The sequence below is a fragment of the Pristis pectinata genome, chromosome 35 (assembly GCF_009764475.1).
Source record: "Pristis pectinata isolate sPriPec2 chromosome 35, sPriPec2.1.pri, whole genome shotgun sequence".
Lineage (NCBI taxonomy): Eukaryota > Metazoa > Chordata > Chondrichthyes > Rhinopristiformes > Pristidae > Pristis > Pristis pectinata.
In genome coordinates, this window is record NC_067439.1 from 3,112,260 (window position 1) to 3,138,326 (window position 26,067).

A 26,067-nucleotide genomic window follows, 5' to 3' on the forward strand; every position below is an offset into this window, starting at 1 on the left:
CAAGGTAGGACGTACACAGTAAATGGTAGGGCACTGAGGAGTGCGGAGGAACAAAGGAATCGGGGAGTTCAGATACATAATCCCCTGAAAGTGGCGTCACAGGTAGACAGGGTTGTAAAGAAGGCTTTTGGCATCCTGGCTTTCATAAATCAAAGTATTGAGTATAGGAGTTGGATATTATGGTGAGGTTGTATAAGACATTGGTGAGGCCAAATTTGGAGTATTGTGTGCAGTTTCTGGTCACCTAACTATAGGAAGGATATCAGTAAGATTGAAAGAATGCAGAGGAGATTTACTAGAATGTTGCTGGGTCTTCAGGAGTTGAGTTTCAGGGAAAGCTTGAACAGGTTAGGACTTTATTCCTTGGAGCGTAGAAGAATGAGGGGAGATATGATAGAGGTTTACAAAATTATGAGGGGTATAGACAGAGTAAATGCGAGCAGGCTCTTTCCACCTAGATTAGGAGAGATAAGGATGAGAGGACATGGCTTTAGGGTGAAAGGGGAAAGGTTTAGGGGGAACATTAGGGGGAACTTCTTCACTCAGAGAGTGGTTGGAGTGTGGAATGAGCTGCCGTCTGACGTGGTAAATGCGGGCTCAATCTTAGGTTTTAAGAATAAGTTGTATAGATACATGGATGGGAGAGGTCTGAAGAGTTATGGACTGGGTGCAGGTCAATGGGACTATCGGTGCTGTAGTGTTCTATGGTTCTAATAACTTCCTGGGTTTCATCTGATATGACCAGTCATTTTTAATAGATTCAATCTAATTTCTCACCAGTTAACTGAAGATGCTGACTTTCATCGAGTATATCATGCATGTGGGCATTTACCATGTAGAATCAGAATCACATTTATTATCACTGACAGATGACGTGAAATTTGTTATTTTTCGGCAGCAGTACAGTGCAAAGGCATAAAATTACTAAAAGTTACAAAACTAAATAGTGCAAAAAAAAGAATAACGAGGTACTGTTCATGCACCATTCAGAAATCTGATGGCAGAGGGGAAGAAGCTGTTTCTGAATCGTTGAGTGTGAGTCTTCTCCCTGATGGCAGTAACGAGAAGAGGGCATGTCCTGGATGGTGAGGGTCTTTAGTGACGGATGCCGCCTTCTTAAGGCACCGCCTCTTGAGGATGTCCTCAATGGTGGGGAGGGTAGCGCCCATGATGGAGCTGGCTGAATCTACAACCCTCTGCAGCCTCTTGTGATCCTGTACATTGGAGCCTCCATACCAGGCGGTGATGCAACCAGTCAGAATGCTCTCCACTGTACATCTATAGAAATTTGTAAGAGCCTTTGGTGACATACCAAATCTCCTTGAACTCCTAACAAAGTAGAGCTGCTGGCATGTCGTCTTTTTGATTGCATCAACGTGTTGGGCCCATGTATGGATTATGCTGGTTATTCAACAGTGAAAGGCATCCCAGTGAAGATTTCTCTAACCTTTGCACAACATCCCTAGCTCACTCTACAGGTTTTCCTGGAAGCTGATTTGGAATGGCAGGTGTAGCTGACATTTCCTTTCTTTCATTAGCCAATGGTGAAGTCCAATTTAATATCTCCATTACCGATCTAATGAGGTAAGGTTTCAGTCCAGATCAGTGATTGAATGTGTTACATTCTGGGTGCCAAGAATCAGTTTAAGAAAGGATGTGCTGACGTTGGAGATGGTTCAGAGAAGATTCAACAGAATGATTCCAGGAATGAGAGGGTTAACATATGAGGAATGTTTGACAGCTCTTGGGCTGTACTCCTTGGAGTTCAGAAGAATGAGGGGGGACCTCATAGAAACATTTCAAATGTTAAAAGGCCTGGACAGAGTAGATGTGGCAAAGTTGTTTCCCATGGTAGGGGAGCCTAGTACAAGCGGGCACGACTTCAGGATTGAAGGGCGCCCATTCAGAACAGATGCGAAGAAATTTCTTTAGCCAGAGGGTGGTGAATCTGTGGAATTTGTTACCACGGGCGGCTGTGGAGGCAAAGTCTTTGGGTGTACTTAAGGCAGAGATTGATAGGTATCAAAGTTTATGGTGAGAAGGCAGGGGAGTGGGGCTAAATGGGAAAATGGATCAGCTCATGATAGAATGGCAGAGCAGACTCGATGGACCGAATGGCTGACTTCTGCTCCTTTGTCTTATGGTCTAATACCACAATAACCAGTGCAATAAATCTTTCTTGGGATGTATTAACATCATCTGTAATTATTTTAGTGCATTGTAATACATTCTACTTTGTGCAACTAATATAATTTTTGCTCACTTCCTTGTCTGAACTTACTTCTGTATTTAGGGCACGTTTGTGATTCCTGTACTCTCCTCTGTCCTGAAAGATAGCAGCCACTGGGAGACACCAGAATCGTTTAATCCAAACCATTTCCTTGATGAAAATGGATGCTTCAAAAGGAGTGAAAATTTCCTGGCATTCTCTGCAGGTACACACTTCTATTGCCTTTTCTGTCTACCTGATCACCCAGCGCAAGGTTGATACAGAATAAATCTATGATACAGGAGCAGAATATATTGGTTATGTTACTGGACTAGCAGCTGGGGGTCTCGGCTATTGATCTGGAATTTGAGTTTGAATCCTACCATGAGAGCAGCAGAATTTAAATTCAATTAAATAAATCTGGAATTTTAAAAGAGCTAGTCCAATAATGCTGATCATGAAATGACCAGATTGTTTTAAGAAATGATCTGGTTCATGACGGAGGATGAGAGATGACCTGACAGAGGTGTATAAAATGATAAGAGGCATTGATCATGTGGATAGTCAGAGGCTTTTTCCCAGGGCTGAAATGGTGGCCACAAGGGGACACAGGTTTAAGGTGCTGGGGAGTAGGTACAGAGGAGATATCAGGGGTAAGTTTTTTTACTCAGAATGGTGAGTACATGGAATGGGCTGCCGGCAACGGTGGTGGAGGCGGACACGATAGGGTCTTTTAAGAGACTTTTGGATAGGTACATGGAGCTTAGAAAAATAGAGGGCTATGGGTAAGCCTAGTAATTTCTAAGGTAGGGACATGTTTGGCACAACTTTGTGGGCCAAGGGGCTTGTATTGTGCTGTAGGTTTTCTATGTTTCTATGAATTCCTTTTTAGTTGGGGGGGGCGTGCGGGTGGGGGACAGAAATCTGGTACAGCAACCCAGTGTGGCCTAAATATGATTCTGACCCATAGCTAGTAAGCTATTCAATTCAATGGCAACCAGAGATGGACTATTTATATAAAAGAAAAGGCAACAAACAAACTGCTGGAGGAACTCAGTGGGTCAGGCAGCATCTGTGGAGGGAAATGGACAGTTGATGTTTTGGTGCCTGACCTGCTGAGTTCTTCCAGCATCTCGTTTATTGCTTCAGATTCCAGTATCTACCGTCTCTTGTGTCTTTAAAAAAAAAGGCCTTTAGGGAAGAGTGATCATAATATGATAGAGTTTTATATCAAGTTGAAAGTGATGTAGTACAATACAAAACTCAAGTCATGAAGTTAAACAAAGAAAACTACAAAGGTGTGAGGGGCAAGTTGCCTGTGGTTGATTGCGGAACTGCACTTAAATATAACAATGGACAGGTAATGAGTAATATTTAAAGAAAATTAACATAATTTGCAAAAATAATTTCCCTTAAAGTACAAAATACAGCAGGAAAGGTGGCCGATCGAGAATCGCAAGAGGCTGCAGAGGGTTGTAGACTCAGTCAGCTCCATCGCAGGCACAACCCTCCCCACCATCAAGTCCATCTTCAAGAGGCGGTGCCTCAAGAAGGTGGCACCCATCATTAAGGACTCTAACCACCCGGGACATGCCCTCTTCACATTACTACCATTGGGGAACCTGAAGACCCACACTCAACGTTTCAGAAACAGCTTCTTCCCCTCTGCCATCAGATTTCTGAACGGTCCATGAACCCATGAAAACATTCCTCTTTTTCACTATTTATTTATTTTTGTAACTTTTAATAATTTTTATGTCTTTATGTCTTGCACTGCACTGCTGCCGCAAAACGACAAACTTCACAACATCTGTCAGTGATAATAAACCTGATTCTGATATAACAGGAGAAATTAAAGTGCATATTGAGGTGAAGAAAGAGGTTAACAAAATACATAAATGGCAATAGACCTGATAATTAGCAGTAGGTTTGAGGACTGGAAGCATCAGAATCAAGTTTATTATCACTGACAGATGTTGTGAAATTTGTTGTTTTGCGGCAACAGTACAGTGCAAGACACAAAAATTTACTATAAGTTACTAAAATAAATAGTGCAAAAGAGGAATAGCGAGGTGGTGTTCATGGTCCGTTCAGAAATCTGAAGTTTTAGAATTTAGAACTTTTAGAAGGATAAAGAAAGACCAAATTAGAATACAAAAGTGACCTGTGAGAAACATAAAAAGCTCTATCAGTATGTAAAGAGAAAAAGATTAGTGAAAGCAAACGTGGGCATCTTTACAGAGAGAGATGAGAGGATTTATAATGGGGAATAAGGAAATTACAGAAAGTAATTGTTTAATTTATCTACCATTTTTTTATGGAAGAAGGCACAAACTCCCAGAAATTGTGGAGACCCAGGGGTACAGTGCAAAAGGTATTAATAAAAAAAAAGGGCTTGATAATCTACATCAGAGGTTTGAAACAAGTGGCTAAAGACATAGTGGATGCATTGGCTATCTTCTTTCAAAGCTCTTCAGATTCTGGAATGGTTCCTGTAGATGGGACAATAACAAATGTGAACCGTCCTCCCACCTCATTTATCACGGGAAGGAAAGACAGCTGGAAACTATCAACCTAATGCCCAATAGTAGGGAATATGCTGAAATCGATACTGAAAGGATATGATAATAGAACACCTGCATGATAATGGGATTGTACAGAATCAGCATAGATATATGAAAGGGAAATCAAGTTTCATTAATCTATTGGAGTTCTTCAAGGATGAGTCTAGTAGAATAGATAACAAATGGATGTCATGTATTTAGATTTCAGAATGCTTTTCATAAGGTCCCACACACGACGTTGTTGAAAAAAGGGCACGTAGAATTGGAGAACAGACAAAGCTAAGAGTGTGAATGAATGGGTCTTTCTATGGGATTGGTGCCTGGGGCCCCAACTATTCACAATCTAACGTTTTGGCTGACGGAACCAAACGTCATATTTCTATGTTTGCTGGTGATACAAAACTAGACAGGATTGTGTGTAATGAAGATTAGACAAGCTAAGTGAGTGGGCAAGAATATGGCAAATTGAACATAATGTGGGGGAAAATGTGATTTTTTTCATTTTAGTGTGCACAAAACAACAGTAAAGCAGAACGCTTCATAAATGGTGACAAGTTGGAAAATGTTGATGTTCAATGGGACCTGGGTGTCCTTGTACAAAGCCTGCATGTAGGTGTTGCAAATAGGAGGGGAAAGTGGTATGTTGGCTATTATTGTAAGAGGACTTGGATATAAGAGTAAGAGGATAGATAATCTTTGGAATCCTTTAGGGAGGCCCAATCACAGAATTCATCCAAAACTGGGATCACAGGTTTCTTGATATTAAGGGAATCAAGGGAAATGGGGAAATTCAGAAGCATAATGCTGAGGTGGAGGATCAGCCCCGATCTTGATAAATGGCACAGCAGACCCAAAGAGCCAGGTGACCTCCTGCTCCTGATTCTTGTTCATGTTCTTTTATCCTCCAAACAAACAACAACAAAAAAAAATTAAATCTTAACCCCTTCCTTCAAACCGGCAACTGGATTAAACTGATGTGAAATTGGCATTTTTCAATTCAGTCCACATTGTAGATACAAATCAGCGATTGAAAATGATTAAAGTAAAGAAGCAAGAGGCTGCAGACTCGTTTACTTTAGATACACTTTGATTTATTCTGACTTACTGTCTTGTGTGTATAATGAAAATAAATATCACACTCAAACAAAAGTGTTTCAGTGGTTTGGACCAAGGAAGTGTTGGATCAACTTTGCCCTCAACCCATTGTGGATATTATCATGCCAAAACTGTTTGTTGAATTTTAAGTACCAAACTTGCCCAGAATAGCCAGAGGACTGGAAAATCAGTCTCCAATAATGAAGTGTATTTTAAGTAATCAAGTGGTGAATGCTGTAGATATTCTTTACAGAATTTTGTTCAAGAACATCTCTGTGCTTTTACAGGGAAGAGAATGTGTCTGGGAGAATCCTTGGCTCGCACGGAACTTTTCCTCTTTTTGACCACTCTGCTGCAGAACTTTGTCTTCAAACCTGTTATTGATTGCAAGGATATCGATATCTCACCAGTTGCAAGTGGTATTCTGGTTGTTCCCCACGTGTACGAATTCTGTGCTGTTTCTCGCTAAATCACTTGGAACATCTCATGAAGTTTTAGCACTTGATGTTAAAAATTATTTGATTTCTTGTCCACCTTTAACATTGTTTATTTCACATTTACTCATTCTGGCTACAGTCTGAGCTTCACTATCCAGAATTAGTGCCTTTTAACAATGATTATTAGTTGTAAATGTACCTAACAAAGGTGTTCAAGTGTCAATGTAATTGCATATCTTGACTGATTTTATTACTGACAATTTTATTAGATTCCTCTTCAATTTTTCTTAATCTTCTCTAGGTGCTGCTTGATGCTGAAAGTAAAATCCACATTTTGTTTACTCCTTGATTCAATTCCTCTGATGCCTCATCGCTCCCAAGATGGAAGTCAATTCATTCTTATAACAACTTGAGCCAACAGTGGGATCACTTGTCACATACCTAATGAGTGCAGCTCCTATACAAGAGGTTTGATTCCATCTTCAGAGGATGATTCAGTTTAGTGTTCTTCTATATGGCTGCTTCAAGCCAAAGGAGCCATATATTCAGATGGTCATAGGGGAGGTGGAGGGAGGATAGGGAACTAAGTTGTGGGAACCTGGGTACATGTAGTGGTGAAACAGCTTGACATCTAAACTTGAAATGTGTTCCAGTCAGGCTCATAGAACACAGGTCCAGACCCTCAGACTGGAGATACAAGAGATTCTGCAGATGCTCGAATCTGGAGCAATGCACACAAAATGCTGGAGGAACTCAGCATTTCAGGCAGCATCTGTGGAGGGAAATAAACTGTCGACGTTTCGGGGCGAAACCCTTCATCAGAGCTGGTGTTCTGAGGTGAAGAGGCAGCAGACCACATAAGATTGCCTAGGAGGTGAATTTCACCACATTTTGGTATATTAAATGGGTGCTGAATTTAGGACCAACACTCAGTTTGTTCATCTGAAAACAAAAATTGGCCAAAAGCCATCTTTATTAAGAAAAAGACTGTAAGGATGACTTGTACAGAGAGTCATGTCTTAAAAGGGGACCAGAATCCCTGAATTGCCATTTGTTCTCCAATTCCAGGGGGCCATCAACCCTTAAAGGCACACTCCCCATGCAGTCAGACTGCAACTGTTTCTATTCTCAGCTGCTGAGAGTTTCCAGCATTTTTCATTATTTTAGATTTACATTATCTGCACACACACACACACACACACACACACACTCCTCCAATACCTCCTATTGCAACCCATTAATGTTGTAAACCCTCCACCACCCACACACTCCAGGCTTGAATGCGACATGAATGAAAAGTGTACTCAATATTCTTCATCTTCACCATTCGGTAAATGTAAGTTTGCTCTCCATGAAGAGATGAAGCAGAAACAGCACCAAGTGTCGCTGTAGGATGGGGAGGGGCACCTCAGAAACTGGCTGTGTAAGAAATGAGCAGATTTGATCAAAGGGGTGGGTATCACAGGGCCCAGTAAGCTGCAGTCTGGCACCAAGTCTAGGGAACCTGATGGGCACTCTACGGTATGTTCCACACACATATATTGCCACAGAGCTTCAGATGAGGACCACAGTTGAGATGTGGTCCTCATCTGAAGCTTTGTAGCAAGACGTGGGATTAGGTGACTATAGTGATGGTTCATGAAGATTGAGTTACTTGAGACCTGAGTTAAACTCTGTCCTTTCAAATCACGAACAAAGCAACAAGTATGGTAAAACTGATAATTTGCTTACCCATTATTTGGAAATCCCAATAGTTTGGCAATTGGCACCAGGCTCAGTTCCCACACTCACTTTAAACAATCTGGGGCCCTGTTCCTATGCTCCTTTTAAACTCACAAAGTGCTGGAGGAACTCAGCAACACACACAAAATACTGGAGGAACTCAGCAGGTCAGGCAGCATCTATGGAGGGAAACAAAACAGTTGACATTTCTGGTTGAGACCCTTCATCAGGACTGGAAGAGGGCAAAACCCAGAATAAGAAGGCCAGGGGAGGGGGAGGAGCACAGGCTGGCAGGTGATAGGTGAGTCCAGGTGAGAGGGGGAAGGTAGGTGGGTGGGGGAGGGAGGATGAAAGGGAGTGATGTAATGAGCTGAGAGGTGATAGGTAGAAGAGGCAAAGGGCTGAAGAAGAAGGAATCCAGTAGAAGAGTAGATCATGGAATAAAGTGGAGGAGGTGGGGAATAGATGGGCAGGTCATGGGGGCAGGGAGGGGAAAGAGAAGGGGTGAGAGGGAGACTGGAATGAGGGAAAACAAATGGGGGAGGGGAAGGGTGGGAGGGGTTACCGGAAGTTAGAGAAATCATTGAGGTCGTCAGGTTGGAGACTACCGAGGCGGAATATGAGGTGCTGTTCCTCCAACCTGTATCTGGCCTGTACGTGGCAGTAGAGGAGGCCGTGGATAGACATGTCAGTATGGGAGTGGGATATGCAATTGAAGTGGGTGGCCACCGGGAGATCCTTGCTTTTGCGGCGGACAGAGCGAAGGTGCTCGACGAAGCGGTCACCCAGTCTGCGTTGGGTCTCACTGATGTAGAGGAGGCTGCACCTGGAGCACTGGATGCAATAAATGACACCCTCAGCTTCACAGGTGAAGCACTGCCTCACCTGGAAGGACTGTCTAAGGCCCTGAATGGTGGTGAGGGAGGAGGTGTAAGGACAGGTGTAACACTTTGTACAGTTGCAGAATATGTGTCGGGAGGGTCATCAATGGGGAGGGATGAGTGGAGAATGGAGTCATGGAGAGAGCAATTCCTGTGGAAAGTGGAGGGGGGGAGGGGAAGGTGCCTGGTGGTGGGATCCCGTTGGAGGTGGTGGAAGTTGCGGAGAATGATGTGTTGGATGCGGAGGCTCATGGGGGGTGGTAGGTGAGGACAAGGGGAACCCTGTCCCTGTTATGTCAGGGGAAGGGATGGGGTGAGGGCAGATGTGTGGGAAATGGAGGAGATGTGGGAGAGAGCTGCATTGATGGTGGTGGAAGGGAAACACTGTTTACTGAAAAAAGAGAACATCACTGATGTCCTGGAATGGAAAGCCCTGGAAACAGATGCAGCAGAGGCAGAAGAACTGGGGGAAGGGGACAGCATCCTTGCAAGTGACGGGGTGGGAAGAGGTGTAGTGAATGTAACTGTGGGAGTCAGTGGGTTTGTAAAAGCTGTCTGTGGTCAATCTGCCTCAGAGATGGAGACAGTGAGGTCCAGAAAGGGGGAGAGAGATGTCGGATATGGAACTCAGCAGGTCAGGCAGCAACTGTGGAGGAAAATGGACAGTCGACTTTTTGGATTGAGACCCTTCATCTGGATAGCAATTTGTTCCTCCAGCGATTTGTGTCTTGCTCCAGATTCCAGCATCTGCAATCTCTTGTGTCTTCCTCCAAACTCATCTGGTTCACTGGAAAATTGATACCACTGTGTAACATCTAAAAAGAATGAATTGAAAGTTTTTTGGTATATTAATGTTAGTAATGTACTGTTGTCTGAAAAATCTGCTAGTTAGCCACCACCAAGATCTCAAGGGTGCTGGATTACTGGAGTTTAGCCGCAGCATGACATTTTCCTAGTTGAATTGAGCCTATTGTTCAAAGGTCCGAGGTTGTACCTCTATGGTCCAACTGTAATGGCAGAAATCTGCACTGCATATATGGATTGTAACATTAAATGTATATCTGATGTCAGGTGTGCTAATGTGAATAGTATATGGTACAATTTCATGATAGGTGCTATTTCACAAGTAATAGAATGTTAGTGTAATCTACTTGTTTTGAAGCAGTATGTGCATTAGGCACAAAAAATGTGCTAAACACCCAGTATGTTACAAAGACCATAAGCTTATCTAACTTGGTTGTTGTTCTTCCAAAAAATCACACACAGATGGTTTCCAGAACCGACCTTTGGGCAGCAAACAAAAAGAGGAACCCAACTTGTTTTCTTTCCCTTGCTGAGTCCAGCTGTGATCTGATTGTGTAATCTATCTCCTGGATGGGGCAATTGTTTAGTTGTTCACCACACATGGTGACGTGTTTAAAGTTGTATGGAGAGATGCATAAAGATATATATGTCACACAGCCATATGATGTCCCATCTATTAGTGCTCACAGTACTTGCTCATGTAATTTTGCATTGCCAGTCTGAGTACGTCTCAGTCTGCATTATAAAGAATGTGATTTCCAATATTGCTGACTGCTCTCAGAATAATTCCCACTTCTATGGTTATGAACATACATGTGAATAAAACTTTTTAAAAATTATTGAATATGTCACATTTATTGGGAGTGATAAAAAGATTTGCTTTCTCTCTGTGACTCTTCCATCACCCCATCTCTCCCCCCCCCCACCTGCCCATCACCCTCATACTCCTCCCACTGGTTCCCACCCATTCCCTCCCCTTTATTCCATGCTCCACTGTCGTCTATCACATTCCATCATCTTCAGCCCTTTGTCACTTCCACCCATCACCACCCAGCTTCTGACACCATTCCTGCCCTTATCTGCCCTCTCACCTGGATCTACCCATCACCTGCCAGCTTGTGCTCCACGTCTCCCCCCACCCCCACCTTTTTCTTTCCCTTTCTTTCCAGTCCAGATGAAGGGTCTCGACCCGAAATGTCGACTGTCCACTTCCTTCCATAGATGTTGCCTTGACCCACTGAGTTCCTCCAGCGACTTTTGTGTTGCTCCAGATTCCAACATGTCCTCCCTCGTGCTTCCTCTTTCCTTGTGAATTGGTGCTGAACTGCATTTTCAATTAGAAACAACTAAAGAAGCCTGAAGTCCCACACCACCAGGTTCAGGAACAGCTACTTACCCACAACCATCATGTTCTTGAACCGACCTGCACAACCCTAACCCTACCTCAGCAACGGAACACTACAGACCACCTCTCGCACTACCATGGTCTCTAATTGTCTTTTTTTTTGCACTACGGTCTTGTTGCAGTCTTTTTTCTCTCTCTCTTTACTGTCTTGTATAATTTATACTCTGTGTTGTTGTCTGTACCTACGTGCCTGATGCTGCTGCAAGTTTTTCATTGTGCCTGTACCTCACTGTACTTGTGCACTTGACCATAAACTCGACTTGACTTGAAAATTAAGTAAATCTAACTGATTCGATGGGATACAAATGAGATATACTTAACATCTGGAGCTACCTACCAAGGAAATGAAGCTTGAATTGTATGAAGTGGCTGATTGAATTGTTCCGCATTTTGTTCCATTGCCTATTAAGTAGTAAATGATTGTATGTAACCTCTTCCCATATTTCCAACAGCTCCTAAGTCATTGAGACACAGATGTGGCCCTCAGTACATATTTGTGAAATCCGCATAAAAATAATCCTACATCTTGAGTTACCTATTCAGCAACCAGAGGATATGTCCAATCCATCTGTGTAATCATTACTAAAATATCACATTGTGATCATCATGCTGTTCATTGTTCCTTTTATATTGAATTAGCAGTTAGAATATTCTTTATTAAAACATTCTTTAAATTTCACACTCAAAATGATGGTCATACTTTCCTATTTTGTCACACAGCGATAACATCAAGTGTTCCCATGGCAGCAATGGCACGGGAGATTCTTCTGCTTTAGCTGAAAATCTACTAATGCTTAAAAGAGAGTTATAAATCATGATGGGAAACACCATTTAAAAGAAACTTCAATAAAGTGGTGATGCATATTTACTCATTACAATGAATAAATAAAACCTATTCTGTCAATGTTCGTGACCACAGACAAACAACATTTCTTTAGTCAATACATAGGAGAAGTCATTTCTTTCAATAATTTACTAAATCACAGTGGACTAGCTGGTACGTACTTCAGGAGAGGCTATTGTGCACAGTAGCATTATGGAAAGGATATTTAAATTTATCCAGTGATTTTAACAACTCGGAAGACTGGGACAGCTCTACAGTCCCACTGTATAACAAGCAAGTCACATGCCAGGTGTGGATTTTACTTGCATAGCTCAGTGATGATTCAGATTTAATTCTAGTTTATATAGAGCTTGCTGATTCTAGTTCAAGTATCAGCATTGGTACAATAACTGGCTCCGCTGGACTATAACCAGGGGCAATGGAGTGTGAAGGTAGGGGTGGGAAAGAAGAGAAAAGCCTGTTTCTGTTCCTGCTCGCCTTACGATGACCTCCATTGCAAACTGTATGTGTGTGGACATTGAGTAAAAATCACAACAGATCCAGCCTGAACTTGTTTCGTAATGGAAAAATTGACAGCATTTGTCTCTTGGTGTACATGAGAAATGTTCAGGCAGGAAGGATGGGAAAGGAGACAATAAGTTGTGCAGAAACTGGAACCCCAAGTTATTTTAAAGAAAAAGCTCTCTTATTTTTTCCTCCCTAGTAGTATGGTAGTTTTTAAAACTTTTGGCACGTGACGAATAGTCAGAGATACTCTTGTAGTTCTCGTTAAAACGGACCCAAGTTTTGAGTTGCACGATTTCAGGTTTGCAACCTTCTCTGTGATAATATCTTCTGACATAGGCCTGATTCCATGCAGATATTTCAAGTACATGTCATCTTTCAGCACTAGGAGGCTACGTGGTTCAAGCAGCAAAGATAAAATGTAGCGATTCTCTTCAGTTTGAGGAAAAGCAATCTGGAAAAGGTGGGACAAGAATTATTTAATATCCAATTCAAAACAAATGCATCTATTTTCCCCAAATGCTACATAAGAAATAGAAGGAAGAGTAAGCCTTCAGTTCCTTGTGCCTGCTAAATTATTCAATAAGATCATAGCATCATTTTCCTGTACTACCCATCTCAATTTCCTTAACATTCAAAAAAAATGGATCTGTCTTGAAGGTATTTAATAATTTTACAACCTTCTTAGCTAGAGAATTCCAAACAGGTGATGAAATTCCTTCTCAGCTCAGTCCTGACCCTTATTTTGAAACTGTGACCTATAGTACTGGACACCCCAGCCATGGGAAACATCATCCCTGCATTCAACCTATTAAGCTGTGTAAAAATTTCGTCATTCAATGAGATCACTTCCTGGTCTTCTCCCCCTTGCTAGTTTTTAGCTCTTCCCAAACTGATAGTACTTCTTGTTTTTCTGATGCAAGATCCTTCCTCTGTCTTTATCGGAAATCTATAATCCAATCTTCTCTCTCAGTGATACGTTCCTGGCTCAACCAATATCTACAGCAGTCCAACACTTCATCAAAGTGGACAATTCATGCTTGAGACCAGTTCCCAAGTAGATGGACAAATCCATCTGGAACATCACACTGGATTCTAATCCTATGTTTTAAGTAAAGATGTTTGGAGAAGGGAATGGCAAAGAGCTCAGGACAATGATCTGAACAGGGATGCTTCATTTGGAAAATGGTGAACCAAGATTCCTGATCATTGCAGAGCTGTACATTGCTTGTGTGAACAAAATAGTGAGGTTAGGAGTGGACTCGGCGGCGACGTTCATTGGGTTAGGATAGCCATCCAGCACTTCCCCACCTTGTAAGATTGCTTGGCTGTAGCCATCTAAAAAACAAATCAAGATTTCTGAAAGTAGACTACCCTGTATAAATGAGATAGCTGTCTGTTTTTACTTTCATCAAATGGTGCATGTGATTTTATCCAAAACTTCTACAGATCAGATGGATCTCAGATTCAATTCCTAATTCATGCAGCGTTCTTGCTTCTGATTTCTATCCATCAAGTCTGCTTGGAATTTCATATAGGGTTTAGATAGGATTATGTGGCAAGATGAGCTAATTAGTAATGGAGCATAGTAATTCCTGATCTGCCACTTCTTCACCTTGGCCCTTAGCAAACCTGTTCCTCCATCTGTTTATGCCTCCATCTCACAACCAATGTTGGCTCTGGAACGCAGTGCAAGTTGGATACCATATTGTTTCCTCGCCAATAAATAATGAATAACTCCTTGACTACAAAGTTAGTTGCCTTTGCCACTTCCCTACTTTCCTCAAACTCCTCCCCCTATCCTCTCTTGAGGTGGGTCATGATAGAGGGATGCGGTCCGGTGCTTCTGGCAGATCTGGGTAAAATACATTAATTAAAGGGGACTTACCTGAGGTGGGTTCCCAACACCCCCAGATCCATAGGCTGGGACCTATGCCACATGGGGGCCATGCATGCATAGATGAAAACTGAAGTGACATCCAGTGTTGCCTGTTGTTTGACATCACTGCATATGTCAGGTTCCTCTATGTATTATCAGCAGCATGGAGGACCCAGAAGGAAAGTCCTGGACTTTGTTAAGCTCACAGTGTCCCCTATTATCCTTTCATTAAAACTAAATGATGTAATGCACAAAAATGTAGCACAATACAATCAAATTTCTAGAAAGGGTTTTTTTTTTAACAATCACTGGCTGTTGAGGCAAATATTGTAAAAAGGAACTGAGCAAGTATTTGAAGGATGAGAAAAGGAGAGTGAAAAGGTACAAAGTACCAGTTGAATGAAAAGTGGACACCCAAACTGCCATAATGATTTGCTTCTTTATTGTCAGTTTTATAATTCACCTTCATAATTGCACCTTCACTGGTAAGCTTGGACTGTTCTAAAAACTGAGTGGTTCACTTATTTGTGTCACTGAGAAATGGTGCGTATCTAATCAGGCTGATACCTAGACTCGGTGTAGTTTGGCACCACTTTCAACTATGCAAGTTACATTCTGAATTCACTTTACCCATGAAGTTTTCAGGCACATCCAATTCTTGCCAGCATCGAACATTGCCCCTACAAACCTAAATAAACAGCAGGGCTTTACCTAATACAGCAGCCTAAGGAATCACCCTTTTAAAGCCGAGGTGGTTGCCCTGATGCAAATAGCATCATCATTAAATATATCACCGGTGGTACTGGGAAGTCCTTTCTCTCTCCCCTATCATGGTAACTGCTGAGTTATGTTGCACACAGTACAGATTGAATGGATGACACCAAAAGTGCCATAACAAGCCTATTTCTTCATTGTCAATTTCATAATTAAATAAAGCTTTATAATTGTACACTCATAAGTAAACTTGGACAATTCTAGGAATTGAGTGGTTCACCCACTCATGTCTCTGAACTTCCAAAAACACTCTTGACATTGTGTCAAATCCATGTGAGATGAAACATTGAAAAAAGCTTCAGCAGTATAAACATGACATGGCAAAAAATAAAGATAAAGATAAAAGATACTAACCTCTCCCTTTTCATTCTCTCTTTTAATGGGATGATAGAAATCTAATAGCGTATGAGAGCCAAGGCTTATGGTGGTCACAGTTGGAAAGTACAGAGGTCCATCCTCATGAGGCTACAAGGACAAAAAACTCATTTCACTTAACAACTCAATAACAAAAACGAGGATTATTATGAACATCTACCACTACAAGAATTTAGATATAAATAAATATACGTAAAATATAATCCATGTATTAGTAACAGTTAATGTAGAAAAATATGCCATGTTATTCACAAATGATATAATTAAGGCTAACTTTAGTATATAATTGTGCATTTAATATTGCTTCATTTTGGTGAGCCATGAATTTTAACCCAGAAGTTAGGGATAGGAAAGAGGGGTGGAAGTGGTAAAATGTAAAGGAGAAAGAGGAGTAAAGAGAGAGAAAAAACGAGAGTGGGGAAGAGAGCGCAAGAGAAATACAGCAGTAATTTATATTTATATAGCCCTTTCATTTCCCAATTACTTTACAATTAAGCTAAGGGAAAAGAAGCTGACTAAAAGGGGAGAGTTGCAAAGAGGACGTAAAAGGAAACAGAGAATGAAACAGTGAATCTAGGATGCACAAAGGAGAGACCAGAAAGCAAAGTGGAAAGAAAGCATAGCAGAAATAAATAGAGAAAACATACAAGGAGTTAGAAGCAAACACAAGAGCATGAAAGTGATAAAGAATAGGTGCTAGATTCCCATTAGTGCTACTTATATTCTCGAAGTCTGTTATCTGGCAATATCAATTTATAGTTTTGCAATAATTAAAATGAAAAGCATATTAAATAATTAATGGATAGGTTGATTTTGCAGTTATACCAGTACCATTATTCCTTCACCAGGATTGTATTCATTAACCAAAACGTGGTTAGCGACTTTCTCTGCAAAAAGTTGCATGGATGAGATTTTCTTGGTATACTTCTCCAGCCAATCGGGTAGCTTCTCAGTGAGCATGCCCTTTGGGTGAGGTAAACCACCTGCAGGCGATAAGGAAAATTAATTGATGAGAACCACAACGGTTCCAACTTCAAGCTCTATTTACTTATTCTCCTCCTCCTCCCAACAACTCTCCATAGAGTTGTGGGATCTACTGCACCATTATCATCAGTTTAGGGTCCAAGTGATGGGAGGGAAATTTGGAACGGCATGAACAATGCATCCTAACTCAAAGATTATTATTTTTTCATGAGATACATTTATTTTTTCAGAGACAATCTCTAATTGTCTCTGAACTGAGGAGGCAGTAAAGAATCAACCACATTGATAGATTTGGAGTCATATGTAGATTAAACTGGGTGAGAATTTTTGACATTTATGCGAGATCCTTCTATACAAATTTAATGATGAACATACTGGCAATCCTGAAAAGTGCAATTATAACTGCAAGTATTTCCTTCTGGTTGTTAGCCTGAATATGGGATAATTCATTCAACTTTATTATAGCAACATCTCTCTCAATAATCCACCCATGTACATATTCAATCAGGGAAAGATTATACTCCCATCACTCAGGTCTTCCCTTACCCCAGTTCTGTAGCCTTCTTCCTGACAACTGAGTCCATTTGGGTTTGGGTGAATTATAAACCTGAAAAAAAAAACAATCTGTGAAATGACGAAAAACATAATAGTAAAAAAATGCATGTGAAGAAGTCAAAATAATTTGAGACTAAAAATATCTCAATGCAAGAAGCTCTTGATCAGAAGCTATTGTACTCTTGGTCAATAAAAATTTGTCTTAAAGATTCCTTCCCATCCTATTTTTGGTGTCTATGCTGGGAGATAGGCTTCTCTTGCAAGGAAGCAAATGTAGGTCAAGCATCCAAGGTCAGCTGCTATATGCCCGAAGAACAGCCCCCGGTTTGAGGAACTAGAGGGCGCTCTTGGTTCATGTATCCAAGAGTAGGTAAGAGTTATGCTGCTTCCAGAAACCAAATGAAAATCAAAGCTACCTAATTAAGGATGGAGCTGTAAACAAGGCTCGCTGCATTTTCTCTCTGAATTGGTTATTACTGTGGAATTCAAGTGCAGTGGCATACCTGCTGCAGAAGATAGTTTTCTTCTGACACAGTAATAAAGTTGGGGATGTAATATACAGTTGCTGGAGCCTAAAAGGAACATAAAGCAATAGTTTAGTAATGATGCACTATTTCATAATTAGCATTAGAGCGAGGGTATCACTTTGAATACATTGAGTCTCATACAAAATATGTATAAGATATCTTTATTAGTCACACGTACATTGAAACACACAGTGAAATGCATCTTTTGCGTAGAGTGTTCTGGGGGCAGCCTGAAAGCGTTGCCACACTTCCAGCGCCAACATAGCTTGCCCACAACTTCCTAACCCGTACGTCTTTGGAATGTGGGAGGAAACCGGAGCACCCAGAGAAAACCCACGCTGGCATGGGGAGAACGTACAAACTCCTTACAGACAGCAGCCGGAATTGAACCCGGGTCACTGGCACTGTAATAGCGTTACGCTAACTGCTACACATAATGCAGATAAAGGAAATGGATTAGCAAAGAATAATGAAAATGATTACAAACTTGAACAAATAATATTTCTGAATGCATCATGGATCAGTATTTAAGTTTGGTAAACTAATGTAAATTAGTAGCAATTATTAATTTGATCACAAGATGCGGTTTTATATTTGTTCATACAGTGTGATGAGACTGCATTGTTACATTTGCTACTCATCCTTAGTTGCATGTAAAAGTTAGTGGTTGGCTGAATCCTTGAACCACACTGTAGTTCACATAATAATAAAGCTTCTATGTTAGTGATTTTATGGAAAATCAAAATATTTCTCCTTTAAAGCACCACTCTGTGTCAGATGAATAGTTGAAAAGTGCACCCCAGGTTCTGATTCAAAGAGAGAAAAGCCATTTGGGCAACAGAGTGGTGCAGCTAGTAGAGTTGCTGCCTCACAGTGCCAGAGATCTGGGTTCAATCCTGACCTCAAGAGCTGTTTGTGTGGAGTTTACACGTTCTCCCTGCGACTGCATGAGTTTCCTCTATGTGTGGGTTGAGAGTTAATTGGCCACTATAAATTACTCTAGTGTGTAGGTGTGTGGTAGTATCTGGGGGAAGTGAATGAGAATGTGGCGAGAATTTAAAAAATGGGATTAATGCCGGATTAGTGTAAATGGGTGATTAATAATCAGCAGAGACTTGGTGGACCAAAGGGCCTATTTCTGTGCTTTCTCTCTCTATAACTCGAAGCATAAAACCACAATTCTATTTTCATAGGATTCTTTCAATCACAAGATGGAAAGTGGAATGAACTTACCTTTCCTGCATTCCATAAGACATAGGAGCAGAATTTGGCCATACGGCCCTTCAAGTCTGCTCTGCTATTCGATCATGGCTGACTTATTTTTCCCTCTCAGCCCCATTCTCCTGCCTTCTCCCCGTAACCTTTGTCACCCTTACTAATCAAGAACCAATCAACCTCCACTTTAAATATACCCAATGACTTGGCCTTCACAGCTGTCTGTGGCAATGAATTCCACAGATTCTGGTGAAAGAAATTCCTCCTTATTTCTATTTTAAAGGGACATCCTTCTATTCTGAGGCTGTGCCCTCTGGTCCTAGACTCTCCCACTATTGGAAACATCCTCTCCACGTCCACTCTATCCAGGCCTTTCAATATTTGGTAGGTTTCAATGAGATCCCCCCTCATCCTTCTAAACTCCAGTGAGTACAGGCCCAGAACCATCAAATGCTCCTCCTACCTTAACCCATTCATTCCTGGGATCATTCCTGTAAACTTCCTCTGAACCCTCTCCAATGCCAGCACATTCTTCCTTAGATATGGGGCCCAAAACTGCTCACAATACTCCAAAGGTGGTCTGACCAACGCCTTATAAAGCCTCAGCATTACATCCTTGCTTTTATATTTTAGCCATCTCAAAATGAATGCTAACATTGCATTTGCCTTCCTTACTACGGACTCAACCTGAAAGTTAACCTTTAGGGAATCCTGCACTAGGACTCCCAAGTCCCTTTGTACCTCTGATTTCTGAATTCACTCCCCGTGTACACCTTTATTCTTTCTACCAAAGTGCATGACCATACACTTCCCTACGCTGTATTCAATCTGCCACTTCTTTGCCCATTTTCTCAACCTGTCCAAGTCCTTCTGCAGACTCCCTGCTTCCTTAACATTATCTGCACCTCCACCTATCTTTGCATCATCCACAAACTTGGCCACAAAGCCATCAATTCCATCATCCAGATCATTAATATACAACGTGAGAAGTAGTGGACCCAACACCGACCCCTGGGGAACACCACCAGTCACCGGCAGCCAACCAGGAAAGGCCCCCTTTATTCCCACTCTTTGCCTTCTGCCAGTCAGCCAATCTTCTATCCGTGCTAGTACCTTTCCTGTAATACCATGGGCTCCTATCTTGTTTAGCAACCTCAAGTGCGGTACCTTGTCAAAGGGCTTCTGAAAATCCAAGTAAACACCATTATTCCCTTATGCAGGATGCGATAAAGAAACAACACTGAACGCGAGTGCAGTGAATTCACCACCAAACAATGAGAATAAGGCCAAATACATATTTAATATATCTATTGAGACCAGCAGGTGAGCAGCTCTCACCACCTCTCATCAAATCTTAGGCACTAATTTACCTGATCCACACGGTAGAGTTCCAGCTCACAAGGACCACAGTTCTGAGCATCCATGGCAAGCTCAAACTGATGAATGTAACATCCGTTCTTCGAAGCGGGTAGAACACTTGTCAGGGTTATCAGTCGCTGAAGTGTACCTACATGTTAGTAACAGGAAATAATTAAACCTAATGGTTGAATTATTTCACAAAAATATCTCTGATGAAGAGTCTTGGATCTGAAATATTTACTCTGTTTCTCTTTCACAGATGCTGTCTTACCTACTGAAAGCTTTGAGCACTTTTTTTGTTTATTTCAGATTTCTGGCACCTGTAACTTTTTTTTAAACTTTCATCTATTATTGCTCTTTTCTTCACCACATAATGTTCTAAGTACTGTGCAATACACTCTAGTCCAGTGAACTGCAACAAGTCTTACTTATGGACACTGAAGAACACTATGACTTGACCATGATGTTTCAGGTCGAGACCCTCCATCAGGAACCGTCCAGATGAAGGGTCTTCACTCGATTATGTGGACAATATGACCTTTTCCATTTCCTCCACAAGCTTGCACTGCCTTGAGCTCCCCCAGCACCTTCGTGTGCTGTCTCTAGCTCTGATGGAAAGCTTGTCAGCATGGACTATTTGGTCCGCAAGGTTCCTTGCTTCCGTGCTGCTATGACTTGATTATCTACTATAGTATATATAATGACAATATATCACTCGTCTTCGTGGCTGATCACTCGAGGTCGAGGATTGATGGGTCTTTGTTTCCTGTCTTTGTATCTGACTTCTGGGCTCTCATAGTGGCTTACGAGTCCAATCTGGCTCTGAAAGTTCTTCCACATTCAGGACAGGTAGTTCCAGACGGAGACTCGGACTTTGGTTGTTGCTGCCTCTCTTAGCCCACAGACGAAGACGCCTGTGCGTATTTGTTTAACGTGTACTGATGTTGCACTACAAAAAGCACACGATACTTCACAAATCAACAACTGATTCCAATGGCATGGAAACACAACGATTGGAGCTGATGGACTTGTTGCTGCCTTCATAGCAATTGAGTTCGAAGTAACTTCTTCCGCTTTTTCCACCGTTGAGGTCTTGGTTGGATGGTTCTTTGTCAGGGACCCCACCGTCGACCTTACCGTCATGGGTGGTGCTACCAGGACTATAGCTCCAGCCGGCATCGCTCTTGGCATGCTCAGGACCACACAAGCTTCTCCACCACGACAAGGTGACAATCCATGGAGAAGGTTATATATATGATATTACTACATATATATTATATATATTATAAATTATATATGTGTGTGTATATATAATCATAATGACAGCTCCATTATCCCGTTGGACGGAGTTTGACGACGGACAATCGGCCCATTCAAAGACCAACGGCAGAAGCACGAGGCGACGCCTGAGAGCGGGAAAAAAGGGAAAGCCCTGATTGGAGGAACTGAGAGCGCGAGGCGGAAAGGCGAGCTATCATTGGAGGATTGGCGAGGCCCTGATTGGCGGGTCAGTCGGGGCAAGGCGATTGGTGAATCGGCGATGACGACGCGGTTCGGGACGGGCGGCGAGCCAGCCGAACCCGAAGGCGGGGACGCAAACGGAGGCGAAGCTGCGACTGTCGAATCGTTGGGCGAGGTTTAATGGCAGGTGCTGAGTGGGAATCCGGCAACAAGGAGGGAGAGATTACAACGAGATATGTGATTGGAGGATTGTGAGCGGGACCGCGAATGTTCGCGGAACATTCGGTAACGAGTTCGACGAAGCTTTGATCGCCACAAACCTTGTAGTTGCACAGTAAATTGAAGTTTTCGAAATTTTAACCAAAGGCTACCCGCGTTAAATAATATTAGAAGGACATGAGCGGGCCGCCACTGAAGCAAAAGGTGACGCCGGCCCCCATAAGTTGATTGTCGAACGATCTGCTCCAATCACCTTGTAGATCGTGGCTCACTGGCTGTTACTGTAACCAATCGGATGAAGATCAGTAGGCGGGATTTGCTTTCCTATGACCAACAAGGTACGAACAGTGGCAAGAGGCAACAACTCAATTCAGAAACACTGCTGCCCCCTATCAAGGATGATGAGTAGGCTGCAATTCCACCTGAATGTACCGTCACCGAAATTATAACAAAAACGGTAACTCATTTTATTAACCTCCAGACGTGAGTTGGTTAAAAATGAATGAATATAGAGTAATCAGGTATGATGTTAAAACAAAAGGCACATGGATGAAACCAATCCGAGGAGATACTGGAGAAAAATGAAAAGGCTGGCCCTTGTGTTCTTCAATTTGTCTTAATTAGGAAGGGGGATTGTGAAGTATTGTAAATTATGATATCCTCCTGTAGAGAGGGCAAAGCTAAAGGCATGAATTTAAGCCATTAATATATCCACTTGGAACTGATGGAGAAGAAAGAACGTCTTACACAGCGCTTCTGGTGAGAATTGGGAACTTGCTGCCACACGGTAATTAGAACCATATAACACTACAGCACAGAAAACAGGCCATTCGGCCCTTCTAGTCTGTGCTGAAACTTCATTCCGCTAGTCCCATTGACCTGCACCCAGTCCATAACCCTCCAGACCTCTCCCATCCATGTATCTATAAAACTTATTCTTAAAATTTAAGATTGAGCCTGCATTTACCACATCAGACGGCAGCTCGTTCCACACTTCCACCACTCTCTGAGTGAAGAAGTGTCCCCTAATGTTCCCCCTAAACCTTTCCCCTTTCACCCTAGGGCCATGTCCTCTCGTACTTATCTCTCCTAATCTAGGTGGAATTAGCCTACTCGCATTAACTCTGTCTATACCCCTCATAATTTTGTAAACCTCTATCAAATCTCCCCCTCATTCTAATACGCTCCAAGGAATAAAGTCCTAACTGTTCAATCTTTCCCTGTAACTCAACTCCTGAAGACCCAGCAACATTCTCGTAAATCTTCTCCTGCATTCTTTCAATCTTACTGATACTCCTTCCTATAGTTAGGTGACGAGAACGACACACGATACTCCCAATTTGGCCTCACCAATGTCCTTATATCACCCTTACCATAACCATCCCAACTCCTATATCAATACTTGATTTATGAATGCCAGGATGCCAAAAGCCTTCTTTACAACCCTGTCTACCCGTGATGCCACTTCCAGGGAATTATGTATCTGAACTCCCTGATCCCTTTGTTCCTCAGCACTCCTCAATGCCCTACCATTTACTGTGTACGTCCTACCTTGATTTGTCCTTCCAAAATGCAACATCTCACACTTGTCTGCATTAAATTCCATCTGCCATCTTCTGGCCCATTTTTCCAGTTGGTCCAGATCCCTCTGCAAGCTTTGAAAGCCTTCCTCACTGTCCACAACACCTCCAATCTTAGTATCATCAGCAAACTTGCTGATCCAATTTACCACATTATCATCTAGATCATTGATATAGACAACAAACAACAATGAACCCAGCACAGATCCCTGAGGCACACCACTAGCCACAGGCCTCCAGTCTGAGCAACAATCATCCACTACCACTCTGTCTTCCCCCACACAGCCAATTTTGAATCCAGTTCACAACCTCTCCGTGGATACTTAGTGTCTAAATCTTCTGAACTAACTCCAATGTGAGACCTTGTCAAAGGCTTTACTAAAGTCCATGTAGACAATATCCACAGCCTTTCCTTCATCTACTTTCTTGGTAACTTCCTAGAAAAACTCTACAAGATTCGTTAAACACGATCTACCATGCACAAAGCCATGCTGACTATCCTTAATCAGTCCTTGGTTGTCCAAATACTTGTATATCCAATGTGTCAGAACACCTTCCAATAATTTACCTACTACTGATGTCAGGCTCACCGGCCTGCAATTACCTGGTTTACTTTTAGAGCCTTTTTTTAAACAACCCGAACAACATGAGCTACCCTCCAGTCCTCCGGCACCGCACCCGTGGCTAAGGACATTTTAAATACATCTGCCAGGGCCCCTACAATTTTCTACACTAGTCTTCTCAAGGTCTGACGAAATATCTTGTCAGGCCCGGGGGATTTATCTACCTTTATTTGCTGTGAGGCAGCAAGCACCTCCTCCTCCCCTTTAATCTCTATATGTTCCATGACACTACTGCTTGTTCCCTTTCCTTCCATATCCACTATGCCAGTTTCCTGAGTAAATACTGATGCAAAAAAGATCTTCCCCATCTCCTGAGGCTCCACACATAGACGACCACTCTGATCTTCTGGGGGACCAATCTTGTCCCTTACTATCCTTTTACTCTTAATATACTTGTAGAAACCCTTCAGGTTTACCTTCACATTATCTGCCAAAGCAACCTCATGTCTTTTTTTGCCTCCTGATTTCCTTCTTTAGTATTTTCTTACATGTTTATTTTCCTTTATCAATTTCTTGGCTATCCTTTGCTGAATTCCAAAATGCTCCCAATCATCAGACCTGCTGCTTTCTATAGTCCTTCCTAAAATGAAGTGCCCAACACTGCACACACTGCTCCAACTGGAGTCAGACATAGCTGAACTTCAGTGTGCGTGAGGAGATCCCTTTATCTTGATGCAGGAGTGAATTGTTCACTTCTGTGCTTTCAGCACGCATAAAACATCATACAACAAGGATTACCCAGCATATGAGATTTCTGTGCTTTCCAATTTAATAGAAGGAAAATCACATAATGTGTTTATTGTTTCTCAAAGGTGTATTCCAGGTAAATCAGAAGTGCCACTAATAATTCATTCCATAGTTATCATGTTGTACAAATTTTATTTAATCTGATCATAAACCAGATGCAATTTTCATGGAAAGGCAGTGAGATGTACTACTTTCAGATTTTGGAATCACAATTGTAAGAAGATCAGTTTTCAGAGGATATAAGTTTGTAGAAGTTCACCTAGGGGATTGGATTAGATGTACAGTACAATGATAGGCCCAAAAGAAATTACTGCTTTGTCAGTCTACTTTCAATCATCAACAAATGGCCGAAGTTGACAACACCACTGTCATGTGGTACTTGTGTACGAAGAATTTGTTCAACGAAGTTCAGTTTGGGTCCCACTGGAGCTGCTGTGGTCCAGGTCTCAGTGTAACTTTGATTCAGACATTGACATGGGTTAAATCCCAGAGGTGATGTAGGAATGTCAAATCAATCTTTTAACAATCATGGCTCCAAGAGCTTCAGTTGTGCAGAATTGCTGGAACTCGCATGTCAAGACTTCCATGGGAACTGGAGGTGCAGGGTAGTGTACGGTGCTCTGGAGGGATGCCCCAGTTTTTATTTCAGAGTATTATTGTTGCTCATCTTCTCTCAGCTCAGTAAGAGTTTTTGTTTTACTCCTTTCCATTCCTTTGGTTATCCAATCACTTTCCCCTGCATGGTATTTCCCATCCTGTGATGTAACGGGGGTGGTTACTGTATTCAATGTGTCCTTGTAGTGTGGTAGAGGTTTTCTGAAAAACAGGAGCCATTTGAATTAAGCATGCAGTAGAGGGCACTACCTCCTTGGTTATAAACTAAATCTCACTGTACAGGAATATACCCCTTTAAAGAGAATTTGCAATTACAGGCAGTCCCCAGTTACGTAAGGGTTCTGTTACTGAGAACTGTCTGTAAATCGCAGTGAATTAGAAAAGTCTGTTTTCTATTGCTGCACATATATCACTTTGCATACACTTTCTATAATTCTTTCATTTCATTGAATATCTTCTATGTTCACCCTAACACTACCCATAATTACACTAAAGGAACATACACCGTATCGGTTGTTAATGAATACTACAAAATATTTTTTTATTATTATTGTTATTATCTTGAAAAATTCTTAAAATGGAAGAATATATACATACATATATACACATGCTATGTCTTCCCCCCTTTACCCGCTGGACTCATCATGGTGTTATTTAATATATTGATATTGATATGCTGCTGATTATCA

At 41.8% G+C, this 26,067-nt stretch overlaps 2 protein-coding genes across 2 annotated transcripts in view; one reads left to right on the forward strand and one right to left on the reverse strand.

The window, feature by feature from the left end:
• Positions 1 to 8,413, forward strand: part of LOC127586235 (uncharacterized) — a 38,935-nt gene extending 30,522 nt beyond the window's left edge. Inside the window, exons 17-18 of the mRNA XM_052044037.1 lie at positions 2,294 to 2,435; positions 6,156 to 8,413. Of these exons, the coding sequence (XP_051899997.1) occupies positions 2,294 to 2,435; positions 6,156 to 6,337 (324 nt within the window). The 3' untranslated portion in view covers positions 6,338 to 8,413. The remainder of the gene's footprint in view (positions 1 to 2,293; positions 2,436 to 6,155) is intronic.
• Positions 8,414 to 11,964: 3,551 nt separating this feature from the next.
• alkbh6 (alkB homolog 6) lies at positions 11,965 to 22,029 on the reverse strand. Its single transcript, XM_052044349.1, has 7 exons — positions 21,915 to 22,029; positions 20,145 to 20,281; positions 17,536 to 17,604; positions 17,024 to 17,084; positions 16,325 to 16,476; positions 15,473 to 15,583; positions 11,965 to 12,919 (listed from the first exon to the last, which is right to left on the reverse strand). Exons 2-7 carry the CDS (start codon positions 20,196 to 20,198, stop codon positions 12,647 to 12,649), a joined length of 720 nt encoding a protein of 239 aa, XP_051900309.1. The 5' UTR covers positions 20,199 to 20,281; positions 21,915 to 22,029; the 3' UTR covers positions 11,965 to 12,646.
• Between the last annotated feature and the right edge of the window lie 4,038 nt (positions 22,030 to 26,067).